This window comes from Neodiprion lecontei, chromosome 2 (genome assembly GCF_021901455.1).
Source record: "Neodiprion lecontei isolate iyNeoLeco1 chromosome 2, iyNeoLeco1.1, whole genome shotgun sequence".
Lineage (NCBI taxonomy): Eukaryota > Metazoa > Arthropoda > Insecta > Hymenoptera > Diprionidae > Neodiprion > Neodiprion lecontei.
In genome coordinates, this window is record NC_060261.1 from 4,074,521 (window position 1) to 4,094,926 (window position 20,406).

The following is a 20,406-nucleotide window of genomic DNA, read 5'->3' on the forward strand; positions in this document are numbered from 1 at the left end:
ATTTGAAACCTGTACTGATTTCTAAATCACAAATTTTGAGGATTTGGCCGTTGGTCACGCATCCATACATTTTTACATTCGCATCAGAAATATTTCTGCAAACTTTTTGCCTACACCGATCCCCGATTTGTCAATTAGATTCAAAGTCTCTTTTTTTCACCTCGATAATTCTGCATCTGTATAAGTAATTAATTTTCAGATCGATTATTTTCTCTTCGCACCGCGAACCTTTTTTCAAAAACTGCACAAAGACCAGTCAAAGGAGGATCTAAAAATCGTTTCTCGGTTTTTGATCCCGCTGGACACAATCCAAGGATGAATTAGAAACAGAATTTGTTTCCCTGGAGCGATAGTCGGTGGTTGCGGAAGCGAAGGGTGAGAGTGAGATGATGAGGGGATGAGGGGCGGTGTGGGGAAGGAAAATGTTGCGGGTCTCTGCGAGACCTGCGGGTATCACGGATGAGGAATGAGGGCGGGGGAAGGGTGGCAGAGGCCCGGGTTAACCGATACCGGCAATTATCAACGCGTCGCGGCCACCCTCGACTGCCCCGGGTCACCCTGGATTCACCCTGCTGCACCCTTCGCTGGGACACGGAGGAGGGATGAAACACCCCGGCGAAGAGAAAGCGAGCGAGAGAGAAAGAGAGAGAGAGAGAGAGAGAGATTTCGCGAAGATATAACGCGCAAAGCGCCACTGGACGAATAATAATAACAATGATAATCATCGTCAGGATTTATTCCCTCTGACTATTATACTATATATAATATGTAAAATGCATATCAATGTGAATGCATATGATGTTATTCGCATATATCATTCTCAAATATACCCTCCTCATGCTAGTCATTTTTTTTCATGAGTATATTTCATCTCTTATTATACCAAGCGAATGCGTTGAAAATTTAATTCTCGTATAAACGAAAAAAATGTATTCCATTTACCTAGTATCGCGATCAAATATGCACAAAAGAAATGTTTTGTTTACGAAAATAAATGTGGCGGTATGAAACAACCCCAATCAATGTTCTGGAACATTGCTTCAGATGAAAATAGGGTGTTGTGTAACAAGAAGGTAAACTAGGTGTTTTTGGGCCGAGCGTAAATTTGCAATATGAGTCTTAGGTGAGTTGAAGACAATTATCGCAAACACGCGAGGTGAAAATACCGTCGCCTCCTTTTTGCACACGATTCTCCATAAAATAAGAGTATGTTACGCGTTTTTTCCACGAAGCACGAAATTGAGGTTAGAGTCGCGTAATGTCAAGATTTGTTCGCGACAGCGCATGCGCGCGGTCAGAAGACACCACTTTCAACTCCTAGGACCGAAAAGTAGTATTTTTCGTACTCCACGCATGCGCATTCGCAGACTCACTCTACCGTTATAGAATCGGGTACTTTGTGCACGGACAACACGTATGGAAAAAATGCGTAAAAGATACTCGCTTTATTTAAAAAGATTCACTTTAACTGAATTTGATGGTGATTTGATAAATTGAAGATATATGCTTTCTCTGTAAAGTCATTTAACAAGCTGGTTTTTTTTTTTTTTTTTAACTTCGAGGTGCTAAATTTCTGGAAATAAATTTGGCATAAAACTAACCGTACAGGCGTTGGGTTCATATTCTTCGTACACCCCTACCCTCGGTTTATGGGCAATCAACGACACGCGAGGGAATTTCATACTTCGCTTTGTTTCATGGCACACGTACTAAGTTACATGTATTGTACATGTAAAAGGTACTGAATCGCGAGTGCATAACCGCCTCGTTTAATCCGAAAAGAAATTTATCTCGCACCTAGACAGCGGCCCGTTGTTAACGCGTGTTTTTCACAACGGACTCAACGAGCCGAAAACTAACGGCATAAACTCTTCCGAAGGGGTTAACTGCGGGCGAAGCGGTGCAGAATCCGAATCGTTGCATTTCGTGCAATTTGTGCAGTTTTACTGCGGTCACGCGTCGTTTAACCGGTAAATTCTTACCGCAAAAGAATTTTTCTGTATATTACTGCAACTGCCAAAGATCGTGAAGAACAAATTACACGGTGGTAAAGGATTATTTGCGTCAAGTCGCATTCGTTTGATTCAATTAAATGCTATGGTCAAATACACTGAACACAATATTTACTTCATTGAACAAAATACTTGTTACAACTTAATATAGAACTAAATCAAGCCTTTGAATGACCATGCTGACTATCAATTTAATCAGGATAACACGGCGTGAGTTCCTTGCCATGATGTGAATTTAGTATCAAGAAAATCTGTGATTGAAATGACTAGGAGAAAATTGATCGAACGCACCTTAAACTTTGTGTTTTAAAAATATCAAATGCTGTATGAAAACAAATTGAGCTTCTTCTGATTCATGTTTCCTTGAGCCGAGAGATCAATGGTTAAAATCAGATAATTAAATTTGTCGGTACAAAACTCTTTTGCATTGATTGAACATTAGAGTTATTCCAGCGTACAAAACGTATTCTCCGAATAATGTCATTTATAATTCTGTTCACTCAAATTTTTGTGGGTTTCACCCATAAGAAAACTTTGTTTGAATCAAGGAATTCGCTTGACTAAATCATTTTGACAAACTAACTGAATCGAAATTGTTGAATTGAAGTCATCGTATTTGGAACAAATAAGGGATACTAGATTGAGGTGAATGGACTCCAACCAAATCTATTTTATTGGTTAGTCGATATATGGGGGGGGGGGGTGTTCTGGGCCAATCTGCTTTACCATACGAGCAGGGGTTGCAAGGTGTGTCTCACCTGCAGCCTCCGCTCGCATGGTAAGGCAGATTGGCCGAAAATCCCCTCTGTACATACATATATCTACTTTGGTCCAAGCTTCTTTTCCCTTCGTGTTTGTGCAAAGCGTATACCTATTATACATATATTTTATGACACAGGCGCGTTTAAAAGCAATGAGAAAAGTAGAGAGAAATGCGGATTCTTTTTTACTCAACGTTGATAAAAATTAGGACGTATATACACGTACTATTTAGATATGTGAGGTGAGCCTTTAATATACATGCATACGCGTGTGACTTTGGCTTGAAAAATTGAAATCTATCGTGCTACTGGGGACAAGGCCACGTGTCGTTGCCACGAACAAACACGATAGTCAACGCGAATATACAACCGTGCGCGTTCTTGTCAAACATCAATTACCAATGCAAACAAGACCGATCCACGTTAGTTATACATTATGCAGAGAAACCTGACCGACGGCACTGCGTTTACAGATGATGGGACGTAATATTGCGTGACGACAAATCGTTTTCACCTATACTTTTCTTTATTTCTTAAAGTTGTAGGAGATGAAGCAATGATCACTTGAATTTTTCGAAGTCAACTTTTCATTCGATTAGGAAATTTGATTTTGAAATTGACATTTTTGAAAGGGATAAATAGAAATTAGCCAAAATACTTCAACCTCAATATATATATATATATATGCCCTACATTTTAAATCAATATCGCAGTTCCTCGTGTATAAACGTGATCCATGAATGAACGCATTATCTCTGTGATAAGCTCCAAGCTGATCAGTCTCAAATTTTCATGGTTGTACTATTTAAATAGCATATTTAATATTTTCCAAAATTATAAATTGACGTCACAAATTGTGAATTTCTCAGGATTAAACACTACAGATTTATTTTTCGGTAATCTTGTAACTAAGGATGAAACAGAGAGAACCAAAAAGACGTCAATAATTGGGACAGGCAAATAACTGGTACCATTACCTGGACTTATCTGCAGAGTTTCACAATTCTAAAATACGCGGTAGAACTTTTGTACCAATCCTAGTAATAACGAATACCGCGTCTCTTCGTAAAAATAAATTCCATGCGTAGGTATTGCAAAATAAATAAAGAGGGTCGGTTTTGTTTTTGGTGAATATGTATAATAAGGGAAAAACGCGGTTCGCGCAGGGTGAGGCGAAACTTTTCGCTGTAGCTGTACTACGTGATTCGTTTGAAAGAACCCTGGCCGGTTCGGGATGGAAGGTTTATACCTAAAAGGGAGAACGGAGCGAAGCTGCGAAGAGATAGCCGCGGCGGGATGCTCAAGGCAGCATCCGGCCTTCCCCAGGGGTGGTTTTCGCCCCTGAAGGGGTCGGAGGGCGGTCGGTTGTCATGGAAACGGGCACAGCTAGCCCCAAACCACACCCCGACGTTTCGTCGCCGACATTCCCTGCAGCCTCGCCGCCATGATCGACCCACCATCTTGCCATAACCGTTACCGCAAAAGCGAGGAAAAAAAAAGGACGAGAAACCGATCGAAAAAAATGTATCTCGACCTAAACGCAGATTGCTCCGCGGAATTTGCCCTTTGTTTTCACTACACGACAGACCGATTTATAAGTTCGTTTAGCTCATGGAGATTGGAGATAGAAATTTTATCGAATATAATATATTATACGTGCATCATATTTTCCCGCCCATTTTCAAAGTCGAATCCTCCGATTTGTTTCTGCTTTTGTGATGATCGTTGCAGAGTTTGAACGTTCGAACTTACATCGACAGACGTCGCGAGCCGTTTATATTATTTATAGAGACTGTTTTATATTCGTCGGTAAAACTTGTACGGATGTTATGTATATAAACTTTCGTTTATACAGCTAATCTCGGTTAAACACAATAATCTCGGTTAATTATTCACCGAGTTTTGTTTGTTCCTAACGAAATTCTAGTATTTGACAGGACTTCGTTTCTTTTTTCATTGGTATTGTTATTTGAAATAGCGAAATTTGCAATCTTTTCTCCTTGTACAAAACTTTTCAGGATAGAAGTAATTTTGGTGAAAATATTTCGTAATGTTCGTGGAAAATATTTTCGGTAGACTTATTACACCTGTTTGCAAAAAATTAATTTTTTTTATTAAGATTAGAGTATATTCTGTTATCCAAATTCGGACAGTTCGTAAAATGGAAAATTATTTTCCGAAGAGTCATCTTCAGAGATCCCAACAGTTGCGAAATGAAATTTCATACTATTTAAAAATTGTGAAAATAGTTCATCGATTTCTCCTCAATTGCGAATGGTCAATGAACCGAAATCAAAGCTTCGTATATTCTGAATCTTGAAAAATCAAATTTTTCAAAAAAGCTCACGCAGCGCGATTAAATCCTGCAAATTTCAGAGCAGTCAACTCATAAATTATAATACAATCTTCGAGTTCTACGCAAAACAATATTTCTCTATACCATGAAGAATACGAGTACACAGATAAAAAAAACTTGGCGCATGCCTCAGCCCTAATTTATGGTTTCAGTTATCCTCAAAATTTAGTAGTTTTTAACATTTTTATAGTCTACACGCTGTAGTATTTATAAACAGCTGAAGGAAGGTTGAGGTCAATTTCCATCATCCATTTTTCTAAGCGAGTAAAAATAAAATAAATAGTATATTGCGTAACAAGGAAGCAAGCTCGGTCTTTTCGGACCGGGCGTAAGTTTGCAATAAAAGTCGTGAGTGAGTCGAAGACGAATATTTCAAATACGCGAGGCAATAAAACCGTTGCCTCCTTCTAGCAGGCTATTCTTTATATAACAAGAGTATGTTACACGTTTTTTCCATGTAGCACGAAATTGAGGTTACGGTCGCGTAATGACAGATTTATTCGCGACAGCGCATGCTCGCGGTACAGAAAACACCACTTTTAACTCCTAGAACTAAAAAGTAGTCTTTTCCGCACTCCACGCATGCGCATTCGCAGACTCACTGTATAAAAAACGGGTACTTTGTGTACGGAAAACACGCATGGAAAAACGCGTAAAACATGCTTGCGTTAAATAATAGTACATTTCGTAACGAGCATGGATGAGGCTTTTTGACGAGACGTACGTAACACGCGAATCAAAAAACCTTATCCACACGAGTTTCGATCAGTATTATTTATCACCAAAGCCAAGAAATCACGCCGAAATCGCGATTTTGAGGTTAGAATGGTGATAATACATTTCCTTCCAGACTTACCGGTGATGGAAGTGGTCGGTGATATGGCAGCAGAATTAGCCCTCGGTGGTGGTGAGAAAGCGCCGGCCAGGTAACCGCCTCGATCAGCCAAGGCTTGCTTCGCCTTTTCGACGCTCTGTTTGAGCTGCTGAAAGGTGCTTCCACAGGCGAGACCCCGATAAGGCCAGTTCTCCTGCTTGACCCCTGACCCGGCGGTGGCGACTGCCGTGCCAGATCCAGCTCCCTTCAGATCTAGCGCCCCTGCGTACGAACAGCTTGTGCTGTCGTACATCACCACAGCACCCCTGAAATCACGCCGGGGTAAAAAGTAAAGACGGTGCAAAGGTCAACCGCGGGTTTCTTGAACTTGGAACGTAAATCAAGACCCCTCATCCCGACCCGACTCTCTCGGTCAGAGCATGATAATCGGTCAATTCCGCGCCAGGGGTGGACTTCGAGGGTGAATTTTTAGGAATCCGCGTCGTTTTTATGGGCCGGAAAAAGTTGACCGGTCATTTCGGATACGACGTGGAAGAAAAGCATCCACGTATTGGTATGACAATTCGTTTCTCTGTTTCAGAGGGTTCCTCAATCTCGATAGCCTGAACTCGCCGCGTATATAAACTGTTGTAATGAAGTAATTATATGCGAGTATGTATCTGCAGGAGCTTCTGGGTTCATTAATTCCATGCGAACTATAACTGACAACCGCAAATTCATGACTCATGAGTCGAAGCACAATCGCGGTTCCAACATTATAACGTGTCTGCTAGTGTAGTTGTTGGATTTGTGTGCATATTCAACATACAAGGGACAACTTCCTGCAGACGGTGGAAATTGGCGGTCAATTTTGCAACTAGCAAAACGGTATGATATGAGTAATACCTACGAAGCCTGTACGAACTGGCTTCTCATTCGAAGAATCTCCACTCGATCGTTGATCCTGGCTCAGTTTCGCGATCCGATTCTTCGAAGGTCCGTTTAATTATACAGTGTATTACAAGCTGTTCCTCAATAACGATGGGATGAATTACGATCGCTGAAAATAACTTCTCGTCTTTGTCAAAAGGACGATCGACGATATCACGTCGGCGTGTATAGACGAGCTACATCGCATACTGGAGCGCGGACGATAAAACGGAATGAAGTAAAAAGTAAGCGTCGCGTGACCAGGTCACGTTTGATAGCTAAAGCAGCGTATTTACCGAGGTTAACAACGTGTCTTTCACCCTAAAGCCACCCCGCCGGCGTAAGTCAGTCTTAATTTCGAAAGTCACTCACAAAGGAGGTATTTCCTTCCAGAGTGAAAGAGCGTATTGTATATTGTGCACGTACAGCGTAGCACTAATTCATTGATTTTTCACAATTCCTCTCGGCCCTGAATTCCTCCTTCGCTCGTATAACCAGTCACAATTAACATATCTGCAGACGTGTTAAGTTTACCCCACCAATCATCACAGAAATTTGTTTAGATTTTATGTGAACCATTCGAGTCCGAAGTTTTGAAAACCAACCCGATGATGGGATAAACGGTTTTAGAGCTATTATCAACCCCTGACTGTATATTCCGTCGAATCATCCCATTATACGAACTTTGCAATTCACCGTCGCGTCGGCCGGTGTAGGTTGCAAGGGTGTCCTTTTCCCACTTTCTAAGCAGAGATGAACGGAAGGTGGCCGATATCTCGTGCTCCAAATGAACGCACGATTACACTGCCAAAGTCGCGAGACCGCATTTGTTGAAAGTGTTTGAAGCGCACTCGAGCTTACACTGAAAACTGTTATAAAATAAAATTATCCTTGTTCGAGGACTTGCTGGAAGCTTCTTCCCAACGTGACGTTAAACTCTTTGTCGCATAGCGTGTATTTTCGCGCAGCCTGAGACCGCAACGTTGTTATCAGTCGGCTGTTATGATGCAATAACCGTTGGCGGTCAGTCAACGACGAATAAAATTAAAGATGTCCATTACGGAATTAAAGCTTCCGGTCCGCACCGCGGTTTGTATCCTTATCAAAGTTATTTTTATCCCGTCATATTCAACCGTCGCGATTACCGCTTATACATGAGAAACCCTAAGCGTTGCACAGTCCTCGATGTTGTACGGTCTAAAAAATATTATAATATTAACACAAAAATATTATACGTACTATCTGTATTCGTATATTAATACAGAGGAATATTTTGTATTTTATCCAACACTTTCGCGACCCGTTTTATACTTTCAAACGACCACAGGTAAAACGTCGTCACCATAATGTTTTCAATTTCAAAGAGGTAATAAAAACTTTAGAAAAAAAAAAAAACGCGTTGACTTTTAGAACACCGCGCACATATTAATCACCGATCCAGGTATAATCCTTCGGTGATCGCAGGGTCCTGCAAAATACGTGTCCGTGCGATCGATCAGTTTTCGCCTATTCGTATCACCATCGCAAGCCAAGGGAAAAGGAATTCCATTGCTTTCGAAAATCGTGATGCGGTAAGTTCCGGAATTCCCGCCGATTATTTGTCCGTCCCCTCTTCTAGTCTCAGGCCGAAATTTCCGTCGGCGTTAACGTCACCGCTAGCGGAGGATTCACCTGGAGAACGGTCGGCGCTTTTGAGACCAACGAAGCGCAATCGCGCGGTGGTCCGCCCAGGTTGCGGCACTCTTACAACTGCGCTCGCCGCACGGCTAGCAAATTGACTGCTTCCGGGCCTCATTACATCACTCTGTTACTCCGTTAACGCTCGCCGGAAACCCCTCCGCTTGCCGCCGCACGTCTATACAAGTCCTCTTCTTCGCCTCTGCATGCGTGTACGTTCACATATCGCACATCGCCACAACAAACTGGCACTACTACATTTCCACGCGCGTGTTAACGCGGATGCAAAACCGTGGCACATCCAGATCGCGTGGAAAAAGAGTATACAAAAAAAAAACAATAATAATAATAATATCGAGAACAAATGGCAAGTGGATAGAAAAAATAATCACACTTTTAACTTCCAGAGCACACATAGGCGGAGGAGGTATATAGGTACCTGATTGTATCTGTTTACGCAATTTGATTCACGCGTTTTCACTTTCTATGTGTATGTGAATGCATTTGTACTTGACGATTATTTATATACCTAGTGGTGCTCGCAGCTCAGTGAAATGTAATTTGCGAAAGAAAATCTATTTCATTAACTGTACCGGTGAGAGAAGATTCTTCAAAGAATTGTACGTGGAAGTTGGGATGGAGGGTCGAAAGTGAACCTGGAGCTTGAGCTCGAGGACTTGTTGACATATTTATATCGAAGAACTTGAGAGTGAACTGATACAACAGAAGAAATCCTCTGTGGAGGTGAATAACTTGGCAAGTTTCGGGTTTGTTTGGTCGGTATACCCACGAGAAGTCGAGAATGTATTAGAAAAATTGAAAACAAGACTCACCGTCTGCGCGGGGATCCAGACTGGACCTCGTGTCGTGATTAGAAGTATACCAAATGGATGCCGACGGACGATTTGATCCCAGGAGGAACGGGATGTGCACGTTTCTAATCACACCAGGCAAGCATGCCTCACAACAAGTTAACCCTTTCGCCGTGTAAACCGGGGTTGTAACTGAGGGGCGGATGAGCGCGCGATCAGGTATCGAGGTCTTCGGGTGAACAGCGAGAAGAGATCATCGAGGAGAAACTAGCGCGGCGGAAGGGCGGAAAACACGTCCCGGAGGACACACGTCGTCGGTTTACTCGAGTCGCGGGACCGAATAAGAAGAAGAAGACGACGAAGAAAACGGGGATGAAGAAGGGAACGGGGGTGCCGTCGATGGCGACGGGGCGTCAGAGGCTCGCGGGGGAGAAAACGGACCGCCGGCACCGCTTGGTTCTGCAGCTTGTAACGGCGGACGCACATTTGGCACCGTTATCAGTCCGGGACCAACGATTGGCTGTATCGTGGAGTCTGCGCCGAGAGGATCCCTCGCTGGTTTCAGCTCCTTCTCTCGCTCTCTCCCTCTCTCTCTATCTCTCTCTCTTTCTCTCTCTCCCCGCAACGGCGAAGGAGATATTCCTTACCTAGAGGCGGGATCATCCCCCGAGGACTGCTGTATGGGCTCGACCCCTACTCCTCCTCTATGGCAGGGATTCAGCCGAGAGGAGGACGTCTAGATACAGTGCAGAAAATCCACCTCCTGCAGGAATCACCTCCCTCAAAAAGGGGAGCCGAGTGTAACGGGTGTACACCTTGAACCCAGACACCAGTCCTGTCGGGACCGTCAAGCTTTTTACACTACAGTATATATACATTTCCACGATGTTGATCACGAAACGAATGTTCTGATTCTAGGTCGTCAAAGTACGGAATTCAGGATAATTAACTCAGAGGATACACTAAACCTCCTAGAATTTCTCTCCCTTCACTTTCTCCCTTGTGACCTCCATGTCGAACGATATCTTCAGCTGCACCACCCAGTTGGAACAACGTCTATCCATCGCTCCTGCAGTTCTCTGGATCGAAACACACTGAACAAATTCATCAAATCGCACAGTTTCACCGTTAAACAACCTTAAACGCGAAGCACGGTGCGTCGACATCGACCTTCCCCTAGATACTAAATATTTGTAGATCGCGGTGTGACGTTTGGGCGGAATGTATGTATATACAAGAGCATGACTTGTCTGTGCAGCGTAACTACGATGGGAGCGCGGATGCACGCGTGACTTCGGCACGAGGCGTGATGTTGACGTTGCTCTTTTTTGAATCGATCTGTATAGGTGCGTGCACGGGTGTGTACATAACCTGATAATATGTGAACGTGCTAAACACACCCACCCCGTACCTACGCGCAGTGGTTAATGTTAATGGTGGAGGCGGGGTGAGGTTGGGGTGAACCCTGGGGGTCTGGAGCCGGTTTACCCTCGCCCCGTGAGTTAGGACTTCCTGCGGCTCTTCTCCGCGTGCGCATCCCACCGCATCCCGCTACTATCGTACCCGGCTCCAAACCCTCGGTACCTACCCCCCAGAGAAACTCCCGCTCTGCACCAGCGCCTGGGAACGATGATAATGATGATGATCGTGATAATGATGGTGGTATTTGGAAAGCCGAGTGTTTCGGGAATTAAATGGGACCACTCGACCTTACACGCTCTTTTTTCGTCCTCAAGGTTAATTACCGTCGAGACGCGTCGCGGATTCTCACTCGGTTACCGTAATACGCGTCCAATTGTTTTCCCCTCTAACGCTGAGAGTCTCTGCAAGTCGCTTACTTCGATCTTTCGTTGGTCAATTTTATTTTTTTTTTTCTGACTTTCAAAGATTGGATAATTTCCCAGCAAACTTTACTGCCATGGTCGATTTTACGACTCCACCGACTTGCGGCCTTTCACGTTATGGGCATACCTAACTGCACGGCGAAATACAACTGCAAGCATCGGTAGATTTATGGTTGCGAAGAGAAGGGTGGAGAAAAAAACGGGTGCAAAAGCCTGGCGTGTAAACGCACGGGAAAATCGTGTACCATGTAACGTTGTTAAGTAATGTGGTATAACAGGGTCGGTGTGAGCCTGTGTATGTCTGGAAATAAATAGTAGGTACCTTGTCGGTTGTATGCGTGGTACGGTACGGAAGAGTAGAAACAAGAACAGAATGAGAGGAGGAAAAGACAAATGGATGAAAAAAAAAATAATAAACTATAAGTGTATATGTATATTCATATTATAATTACCAGTTGTCACGAAGGCAACGCGCTCAACAGGTTTTATTACGACATTACCAGCCGCCAGTGGATATAATGGGAAAAAGTCGAAAGGACATTCGGCTCGGATGAAAGGCCAACTGGCGGAATAGTTTATCCACGTGTTGTACACTCTTGGTTCCCAATCAGGATCGATACGGGTCTGGAAACTCGATGTATGATTTTCACTTTTCTGGATTCACTTTCGACAAGATCACCAGTCAAATTTGTCTGTCTGAAGAGTTTCCAGAGTGACTCAGCTGCGAGTAAAGTTTCGTGGAGCCCCGGGTGGCGGTTTGGGCATTTTGAGGGGGTCGATCCACGCTTTGAGAGTGTAGGATAAACCGTGTAGAGGCCGCGTGCAGGGGCAATGGGTGTGCGAGTGGTAGACGAATAAGCGATGCGATCATATCAGCTTGTTAACTGATATTAATAGCAGGGCGCGGTATAGAAACTCGGCTCTCGCGCCCCCTCGGTCAAACCCCCCTCCCAGCATGTAGACCGTTGCAGCCTTTGCCTTAATTGTAACAAATTAAATCACGCGATGTCGATAATTTCCTCGAATCATCGACGATTCAAACTACCCACGCTGGATTATTGGGTATTCCAGGCTACAGTGCAGTGTGCCTCGTTTCAAGGGTTTCACTTTGTCCAAACGGTCGTTTCACCCAATTCCGAAAATCGTCGCAGGTACCTACCTCAATCAACAACACTAATAAGCACGCGTGCGATGCGAGGATATCCTTGAAGACGTTGACCATTGGTCATCCTCTGCACGTACAAGTCTCTTTTTTTCAGTGGTACCAAAAAGGACGCATCGAGGTCAGACTAAGCGATAAACCACGAGGAAAGAACGACGTGGGATCGATGCCTGAATCTTGTATCAAAGAATCGATGAAAGACGCGGTGAATGGATTATTGTATAATACGGGGAGGAATGACGGGGGTTGGCGATCGGGGCGATAGGAGATGGGCGTCGGGGTGCCAGGGTATCTTTTATCTTATTCCTGCAGAAGCGGTAGTCGATCGGTTGAGGATTGCACGAAGATTTCCATAAGCATTCATATATTCACTCGAGCGTTCGGTAGGAACGTCTGTAGGGTTATTACCAAGGAGAACCAGCTCGGGGTGTGGAAGTGGATGGAATTCTGGATTGGGGCTTGGGGCGTACGGCGTGGGCCCCGCGAACGGACCTGACGGTCTCACGGCACGCGAACCTGATTGACTTGTAGATGAGGCGAGAGAGCTGCGACGAGCGTCGATACAACCGGAGCTGCACCGCGACCACCACCCTAGCGAAACGCCCACGCAGCTGTATGTCATCTAGCCGGCTAGCGGAGAACCGCCACCGTCTCTAGCCGACGCTGTATTACCACCCGTAATCTAGTTAATTAATCTTCGCCGGCGGTGGCGGCTGCCGAGTGCCAGAGGAGAGAGGAGAGAGGAGAGGGTTTGGAACCCGGGGGTTGAACGGGGCCTGTACAAACTCCGTAATGAAGGACGACGGCTGCCAGCCCCCGCAACTAACGGGGTTCAACTTCTGCTGATCGTACCTTCGGGCGGTAAAAGGCTTCAGATTTTAATCACTTCTCTGCTTAATATCGGTGATCCAGTTCCAGGTGCCGTTCCGGTCTGTGACGCCGCGAGATTTGCTCTGAGATGATCGGCAGCTCGGTTCATCGACGAACTAAAACACACACGTTCCCAGTAACAACTTGACGGTAATTGACTCGACCAGTTTCTCCGGTCCAGGAAAATTCTTTCATGAACTTTTTAGATCTTTGGCTTTGATCATTTGACTGAAGAAGAACCACTTTTATCCGCATTTGCGTATCAGACAATGATGACAATGATGGGAAAATTCCTGGAGATGATATTGCATGATTTTATTCAATAAAATTACTCCATCTGTGCCAATTAAAAGTGACATAGTAAATTGTCTTTGATTTGTCAACCCCACGTAGTTGACTACTTGTGAGAGAATATTTCATTTCAATTAATGAATTGAAATTGATCAGATCATCGTTATATACTAGCACGGACTGTTACATATTTGAATTCCATTTTCACAGGTAGATTGGAAATGATTTGCAAAAGTATAAGTCCTATTCGATGAGCAAAAATTTTGTTGTTTTTTCGACCAGAATTAATCTCTCGTTTCACCATCAGCCGCGTATGAATTTGTCGATCGATTTACGTGTATTGGCAAGAAAAAAAAATTTTCCATCAGGTGGGGGCTGATTAATATCAGCGAGAACGAATTTATATAAGCCTTTTTGACGTTCGGGGGAGGGATGCGATTGGATACATTTGTCTCTCGATCCGGCAAAGCATACACTATACCATACAAGACACACACATGCGCAAACGTAGAAACAAACGAATGTAAAAAAGTATAAGTTTTTCTAGCTCATAACTCAACTCGTGCCATGGTGAGCAGCGATCTGTGTATGGAAATGGAAATAAATAAATATATATATATATATACCTATACCTATATTCAACGTGTAGGCTTTTCTCGTTGTTCTTCGCCATGTAATTTCAATGGAACTCGGATCCAGGACTTTCCACTATAGTCTGTAAGGTGAATTTTGAAAGATCTTCGAAATGTTCTGGTTTAACAAAACCTACGTTATGTTGCAATGGGTATAATGATTACGGGCAGAGAAAAGAGAGTCCCATTTGGGTTTCGTGGCTTGTATATCTGTTGTAAATTTAACAGTTTGTACCTTCCGACATAGATTCAAATGCAAAAAGAAACACAAGAATTATGCTCAATATCACCTTGCAGCTGTTGAATCTATGCAGTGTGTATTTTCATTGCCAATTTAATCCTATACAAACTCAAACTTGAGACAAAACTTTGTTTTCAAATTTTTACTATGACAATTATTATTATTTCGACTGTGAAAAAACAGTGAAACTCTAACTTTCGTCAAAAGTCCGAGTCTTTTCTAGCTTCTACTAATAACGAACAAACGACATATACGACATTTATCCCTAGTTGAAATGTTTGGCCATAATCATCCCTGACAAAGATGAATCCTCTCGACTCCTCTGCGTTGGCATGTGCAGTCAGCCCCGGAAAAAACATTGCAGAGGATCGATTTTTTAGTTCGAGAATTTTGCACCCCGTCCTAAGGGATGAAGTGGTTTGAGCTGGTGCTTCCATCTGGCGGTAGGGTAGATGAAAGTAAAGTGGGGTTGCTGGAAAAGCTCCACGGTGGATTATCAACGCGGTTCCTCATCGATTAAAGCTGAAGTTGCCGACCGAAAAGAGGAGTGGAGGGGGAAATCAGCGGTCGAGTTCGAGAGGACGTCGCGACGGCGTTGTTCGCCCCCGTAATGCGGGGGAGAGCGCCAGTATTGATTGGGGGCAGCGGGGAGTCAGGCGCCATCCCGCGGGCCACCGCATCAGGGCCGACGTAACCGTAGGTTTTCCGCGAACACCGAAAAGATGGTCATGATGGCTGGAATGGACGATCACGAGCGGAAAGTAGTCGTCGAGTTCTGCCACCTCCTCGAGAAGAGCAAACAGTTGTTCAACGGGCTCCGCGACCTGCCCCAATACGGTCACAAGCAATGGCAGGCCTACTTCGGGCGCACCTTCGACATCTACACGAAACTATGGAAGTTCCAGCAGCAGCACAGGTTAGTAATTTGGCCCGTTAATTCGTCCCCCTAAGTACGAGTCGCTCGGTGAGGACTCGAAAGCTCAGCTCGGTGGTAACGACGGTATTTTTAATGAGGAAAACGCGGCCCTGCGAGTTTTTGTAGATGCATGAGGGTGATCGGCGGCCACCATGCGGATGCCACCATGACCATGTGACCAATAGCTGATCGTTGTTGTAGGATAATTCTCGACACGAAGTACGGATTGAAGCGTTGGCAGATCGGGGAGATAGCGAGCAAGATCGGACAGCTGTACTACCACTACTATCTGAGGACCAGCGAGACCAGCTACCTCCACGAGGCTTACTCGTTTTACGCGGCCATAAGGGGCCGCGCTTACTACAGTCGGGCTGCCAAGGAGGACAGGTCCGACCTGATGGTAAAGAAGCTGCGGTACTACGCAAGGTTCATCGTCGTGTGCTTATTGCTAAACAAGATGAAGCTGGTCCGGGAATTGGTGCAGGAACTCGACGCCCAGATAGCGGACTACACCAGCACCTACGAGCCCGAAGACCAAGTCGAGTGGAACCTCGTACTCGACGAGATAAAGGCCTTCGTCAAGGCGGAGGCGGCGGTCGGGGTTCTCCACGCGGACGCGAACCCCGTCGTCCTGACCCACCGACTCGGCCCCCTGACCTCGCCGCCCGTAGAACGTTCACCACCCATGTGCCTATCTCTGCAGGAGATCCTGATCGTCGGCAACTGTTCCGACCAAGTTAAGTTCAGCGAATTGTCAATGGACATGTTCAGGATGCTGCAGACCCTCGAGAGGGAACCCAGGGAGGATCCGACCCACCTCCACGACGCCTCGCCCGCCGGAAGGCTGCCTTTCAGGCCGGGACCCTACCCCGCCGAAAACGGGGCCCCGCGCCGCGACAACCCCCACAAGTATCTACTCTACAAGCCAACCTACAGCCAGGTCCAGGTATTCCTGGCGAGCGGGTTCAAGGAGCTGCCCGCGAACGGGGCCCTGCTTCTTTACCTCTCGGCAGACGGCTGCTTCTCGACCGTCAAACAGCCGGAAGAGAGTAAGTTGCTTCAACACCCTCTTCGCTTGACGTGGGACTTTTTGGTAGCATGGCACCTTGCAAAGTGAGATGCGTAGGATCACCAAGCAAATTGGACTGAGATGTACTTCGTGTAAAGCCATCCAATTCGCTTGGTGGTCTGATCTACCCTGCTTCCTCCTATAGTGTGATCGCGATTTTGCTTCATCCGCCCTTTCACGACAAAATAGGGGTTCGATAGCCTGACCGTGCTCCGACAAGCTACTTGTAGCAATCGTATACGCGGTGAGCTATAGCCTCTTTTAAGATGCTCCACGACATCTTCCATGCGCCACTCACTGAACGTGCACGCAGGGTGAAAATGTAAGAGAATCGAAAGCCCACCGCATTATACTTATAATACAACGAATCTCAGTTTGAACACTCTTTGATCGATTTAATCGTAATTATTTGTTGCACTGTACGAGACTTCGATCGATATGCACGCTAAAGTTTCACCTGCAGGCATGTTGTTAATATCGGACAGATAGTTGAAGTTCTATTTTCTTTTGCACCTTTATCGCGAGTTCCAAAGAGCGCATAAAGGTGTATAGGCGAAAAAAGCACATGCAGCATTAACTCCCCCATGATGAAAAAAGACTTTACGTACTTCCAGCCCCCCTCCTCTAAGCCTAATAAACTTTGTTCGCCTTTTGCTTGCAGTGGGGTACGACCTGGGGGGAGTTTCTACGAGCAGTAAACGCGATCCGGAACACGGGAAGAGGCCAACGGGGGGCAAGGAGCCCCACTGTCTTTACCCCGGTGACCTCTACCCCTTCACACGGAAACCTCTTTTCGTCGTCGTAGACTCGGACAACAGTTTCGTGTTCCAACAGATACCTCGGTACTTTGGACAACCGCTGATGGTCCTGATGTCGCCTCAAGACACACCGCCGACCTTGAGGGACCTTCGCCACGGGGGAAGCCTGTTCACTCTATTCCTCCACGCGCCTCTCGCCGCATTCTGCCTTATTTGCAACGTGGGTAGCCTTCCCATTCACCATTGGGATCGATGCCAGACCTACGTAGAGCGTTTCCTGGTCGAGGCTAGCCGCCTGGTTACGCGTTCGCGATGCGGTAAGATCCTGCGTCTCTCCTTACTCCGATGAGTTATGATCGTCCGGATTTCACATTGCCTTTTTTCCCCACTATCCTTCTTTTTCTCGTCTTCTCTTTTTTCACTTTCCCCCTCGCCAAACTTGGGTTCAACGAATTTTCGACCCATTTTCAAAACTTGACCGTCTGCCAAGTCTTGATACGGATCCAACATGCCAGTCAACCGAACACAATGTCTATAATCCGTAACCGCGTCTTTGCTTTTGCCTTTGAATATCACACGAGCACAGCTGACCAAGAATGGAAAAGGTCGAATCATCCGTCCCATCAAGCGTGTATTCAAAGCGATTAGGTATCGTAGTTTGATAAATTCGAAAATGGAAATTGCACGTGGGTAAAACAAGGTAAAAACAGCTCGTTGTGAACGGTAAAACACGATCGTGTACCTTTATAACACACCGCGACGTATTTTATTCGTATAAATATTTCGAAGAACGCGACTACCGTATACAATATCCATATACTTGCCAGTCAAACAAGCACAATATCACGAAAACTGAGTCGAAGCAGGACTAACTCGACTAGGATTAATTACGACCAAACGGAAATCGTTTCCAGACACGAGAACTCATTATTGCATAACGTCGCCTGTCTACCACCACATAAACTTGGCTCGTAAGAACTGTACCAAGTAGTAGCTAACTGACAGATTGAGAGGGAATAATTTCCCAGCCATTCAACCGAGAAACATGAATTATAATTATTCGGAACGAACCCGCTAGTTCGATAAATCCTTAAACCCCGCAGTCCCAACGTCACGTTCTCAGCAGCGCCTAACCAGAAATGCCAATGTCCCGTAACGTCTCGATACGTAAAAAGACACGTTGTCCAATTCCCTTCGCTATCGGCAATAATTAATTGTTATATTCCAGAAACCAGCGTCCTGCAATTCTTCGGTGATGATTTTCTGAGGCTGCTCCTTGTCCGCTATGTGTTCTGCGACGTGGTCCTGCACCTGCACAGGTCCTTCCGAGGACGCCAACAACGGCCCCGGTGTCATCCACCCCTTCCGGAAGCGGAAGTCCTCGAGCATCCAACCCTGCACCACTTTGTTCTAGACCTAGCGGCCTGCATCGATGCTCGCGACCATTTCCCCGACAGCAGCGAACTCGCCTGACCCCGGCGTCCCTCCTACCCGGCCATCAACACAACCACCTCCTTGCCTCCCTACCACGATCATTATAACTATTGCAATTACAATTACAACTACAATAAAATCGTTACATTGAGACCTCATTAAAACGCGTCTCGGACTTGTGTCTGTTCAGTGTGCCATAATACGTATATATATATAATACGTATATATATATATATATATATACATCCATACATATATATATATATATATACTTACATACGCATATACTGATTATATAGTTCATAATTCAGAATGCGAGATTTTTTTCGGTTATCAGTTTTATGTTATAAGCTTAACACGAGGCATGGTCACGTCACGGGTTGCAGTAGATAAGTTCTTTTTCCAAAGGTCAATACACCATTCGAAATTGAACGGGGGTTATATAACTGACGAATGATCGAAAATCTTATCAACCAATCAAGCTGTAGCATAAACATTGTTTCTCAAGTAAACTGACTGTCAAGTTGACGAAGAGAAGAAATACATGCTACTGCACGATGTGAAGCCTATATATCCATTTCGTAGGTCAAGTTTCTATTTGATCCTCTGAATTTATAGGTAAGGCCACTCGAAGCTCCAAAAAACGTGTCCTCAATCAAAATACATAGCTCAGTGAACGAAAAAACTCGCGAGGATATTTATTATAGAGAAACGCGACTTGGGAAATGGATACCAAGTATCAGTCAATCATTCGGTGATCGTTAATGCGAAGTGAGGTTTTAGTCAATTTAAATCCGGTGAGCATCTTTGGAAACGAATGATGATGATAACCGGCATAAGAAAGATTAATGAGTCAGTTTAACTCGGTAATAAGTGCAGAAGCCACGGCAAGCAGCTTACTCGACAATGTCTAGAGGGATATGTGAGCCGTGATTAGATTCCGCGATAATGCATATTCCATTCAGTCCGCATCCTTCATACAGAAACCCTCGTCAACTCGACCGTCAGATCCCATCCTGAATTGAATTTTTCGGTCAAATTTGACCGATATGCAGAGACTGACCAGTTGGACAGTTTCGACGGTTTGTTATCGTCCAGTACATGGTACCCTCATTACTGACAACGGCCTCCCGTCACCGATGATGGCCGTTTTTCTGTACATAATTTATGACGTTGTGTTTTTGGCCGAACTTCGTCTTTGCATCTCTAGGTAGTAAATTATTTAGAAAAGCTTAAAAGTAACGCGCGCAAGTGTATACACGGGAGGGATGTGATGATGGTGGAAATGCATGAAAAGTAAAGCAAAATATGAGGAAGTTGAAAAATCTAAATGAATGAATGAATGAATAAATAAATAAATAAATAAAACACAGACACACATGCATATATACAAGAGTTCAAAAAAAAAAACATGAGAAATATTAGGTATACACACTGTAATACACAAAACGGTTCACTCTCGTGCGTAGGTATACCCACGAAATTCACGTTTATAAATAAACAAAGATTCGGCGGATCGTACCTTCGAACAGAGACACGGGTTCGCCACGCGTTATTTACGTTTTCGGTATTAAATCAGGACTTGTATGTCCGTTATTAAACAGACGCATTCGTAACTGAAGAAGAAGAAGAAGAAGAAGAGGCAGCCTGTGTACATCTTAAAATAAACGAACGTTCGTATAATACGACATGATAGCAAAGAAGATACCAGGCGGTTTGGATACACACACATAAGAATTTGGGAGAAATAGGCACACTGGCTCGGTTGACATTAGCTATAGATTTCCTCGACATACGCCCACGCTGTTTGGCACCGCGTGACGTCAG

The 20,406-nt window shown here is 44.7% G+C and overlaps 2 protein-coding genes across 3 annotated transcripts in view; one reads left to right on the plus strand and one right to left on the minus strand.

The window, feature by feature from the left end:
- LOC107223892 (transcriptional regulator ERG homolog) overlaps positions 1-7,184 on the minus strand; it is a 44,931-nt gene extending 37,747 nt beyond the window's left edge. The window contains exons 1-2 of the mRNA XM_046732933.1: positions 6,854-7,184; positions 5,986-6,269 (exon numbers count right to left, since the gene is read on the minus strand). Of these exons, the coding sequence (XP_046588889.1) occupies positions 5,986-6,269; positions 6,854-6,879 (310 nt within the window). The 5' untranslated portion in view covers positions 6,880-7,184. The remainder of the gene's footprint in view (positions 1-5,985; positions 6,270-6,853) is intronic.
- A 7,836-nt stretch (positions 7,185-15,020) lies between these two features.
- Positions 15,021-19,927, plus strand: LOC107223891 (protein SCAI). Of its 2 annotated transcripts, none has more exons than XM_046732932.1 (4): positions 15,021-15,318; positions 15,520-16,367; positions 17,052-17,462; positions 18,374-19,927. In XM_046732932.1, the coding sequence occupies exons 1-4, from the start codon at positions 15,125-15,127 to the stop codon at positions 18,616-18,618; spliced, it is 1,698 nt and encodes a 565-aa protein (XP_046588888.1). In that variant the 5' UTR covers positions 15,021-15,124; the 3' UTR covers positions 18,619-19,927. The 2 variants fall into 2 exon arrangements, with proteins under 2 accessions (XP_046588888.1, XP_015519217.1); XM_015663731.2 differs by having other exon boundaries at positions 17,049-17,462; positions 18,374-19,926.
- The last annotated feature ends 479 nt before the right edge of the window (positions 19,928-20,406 follow it).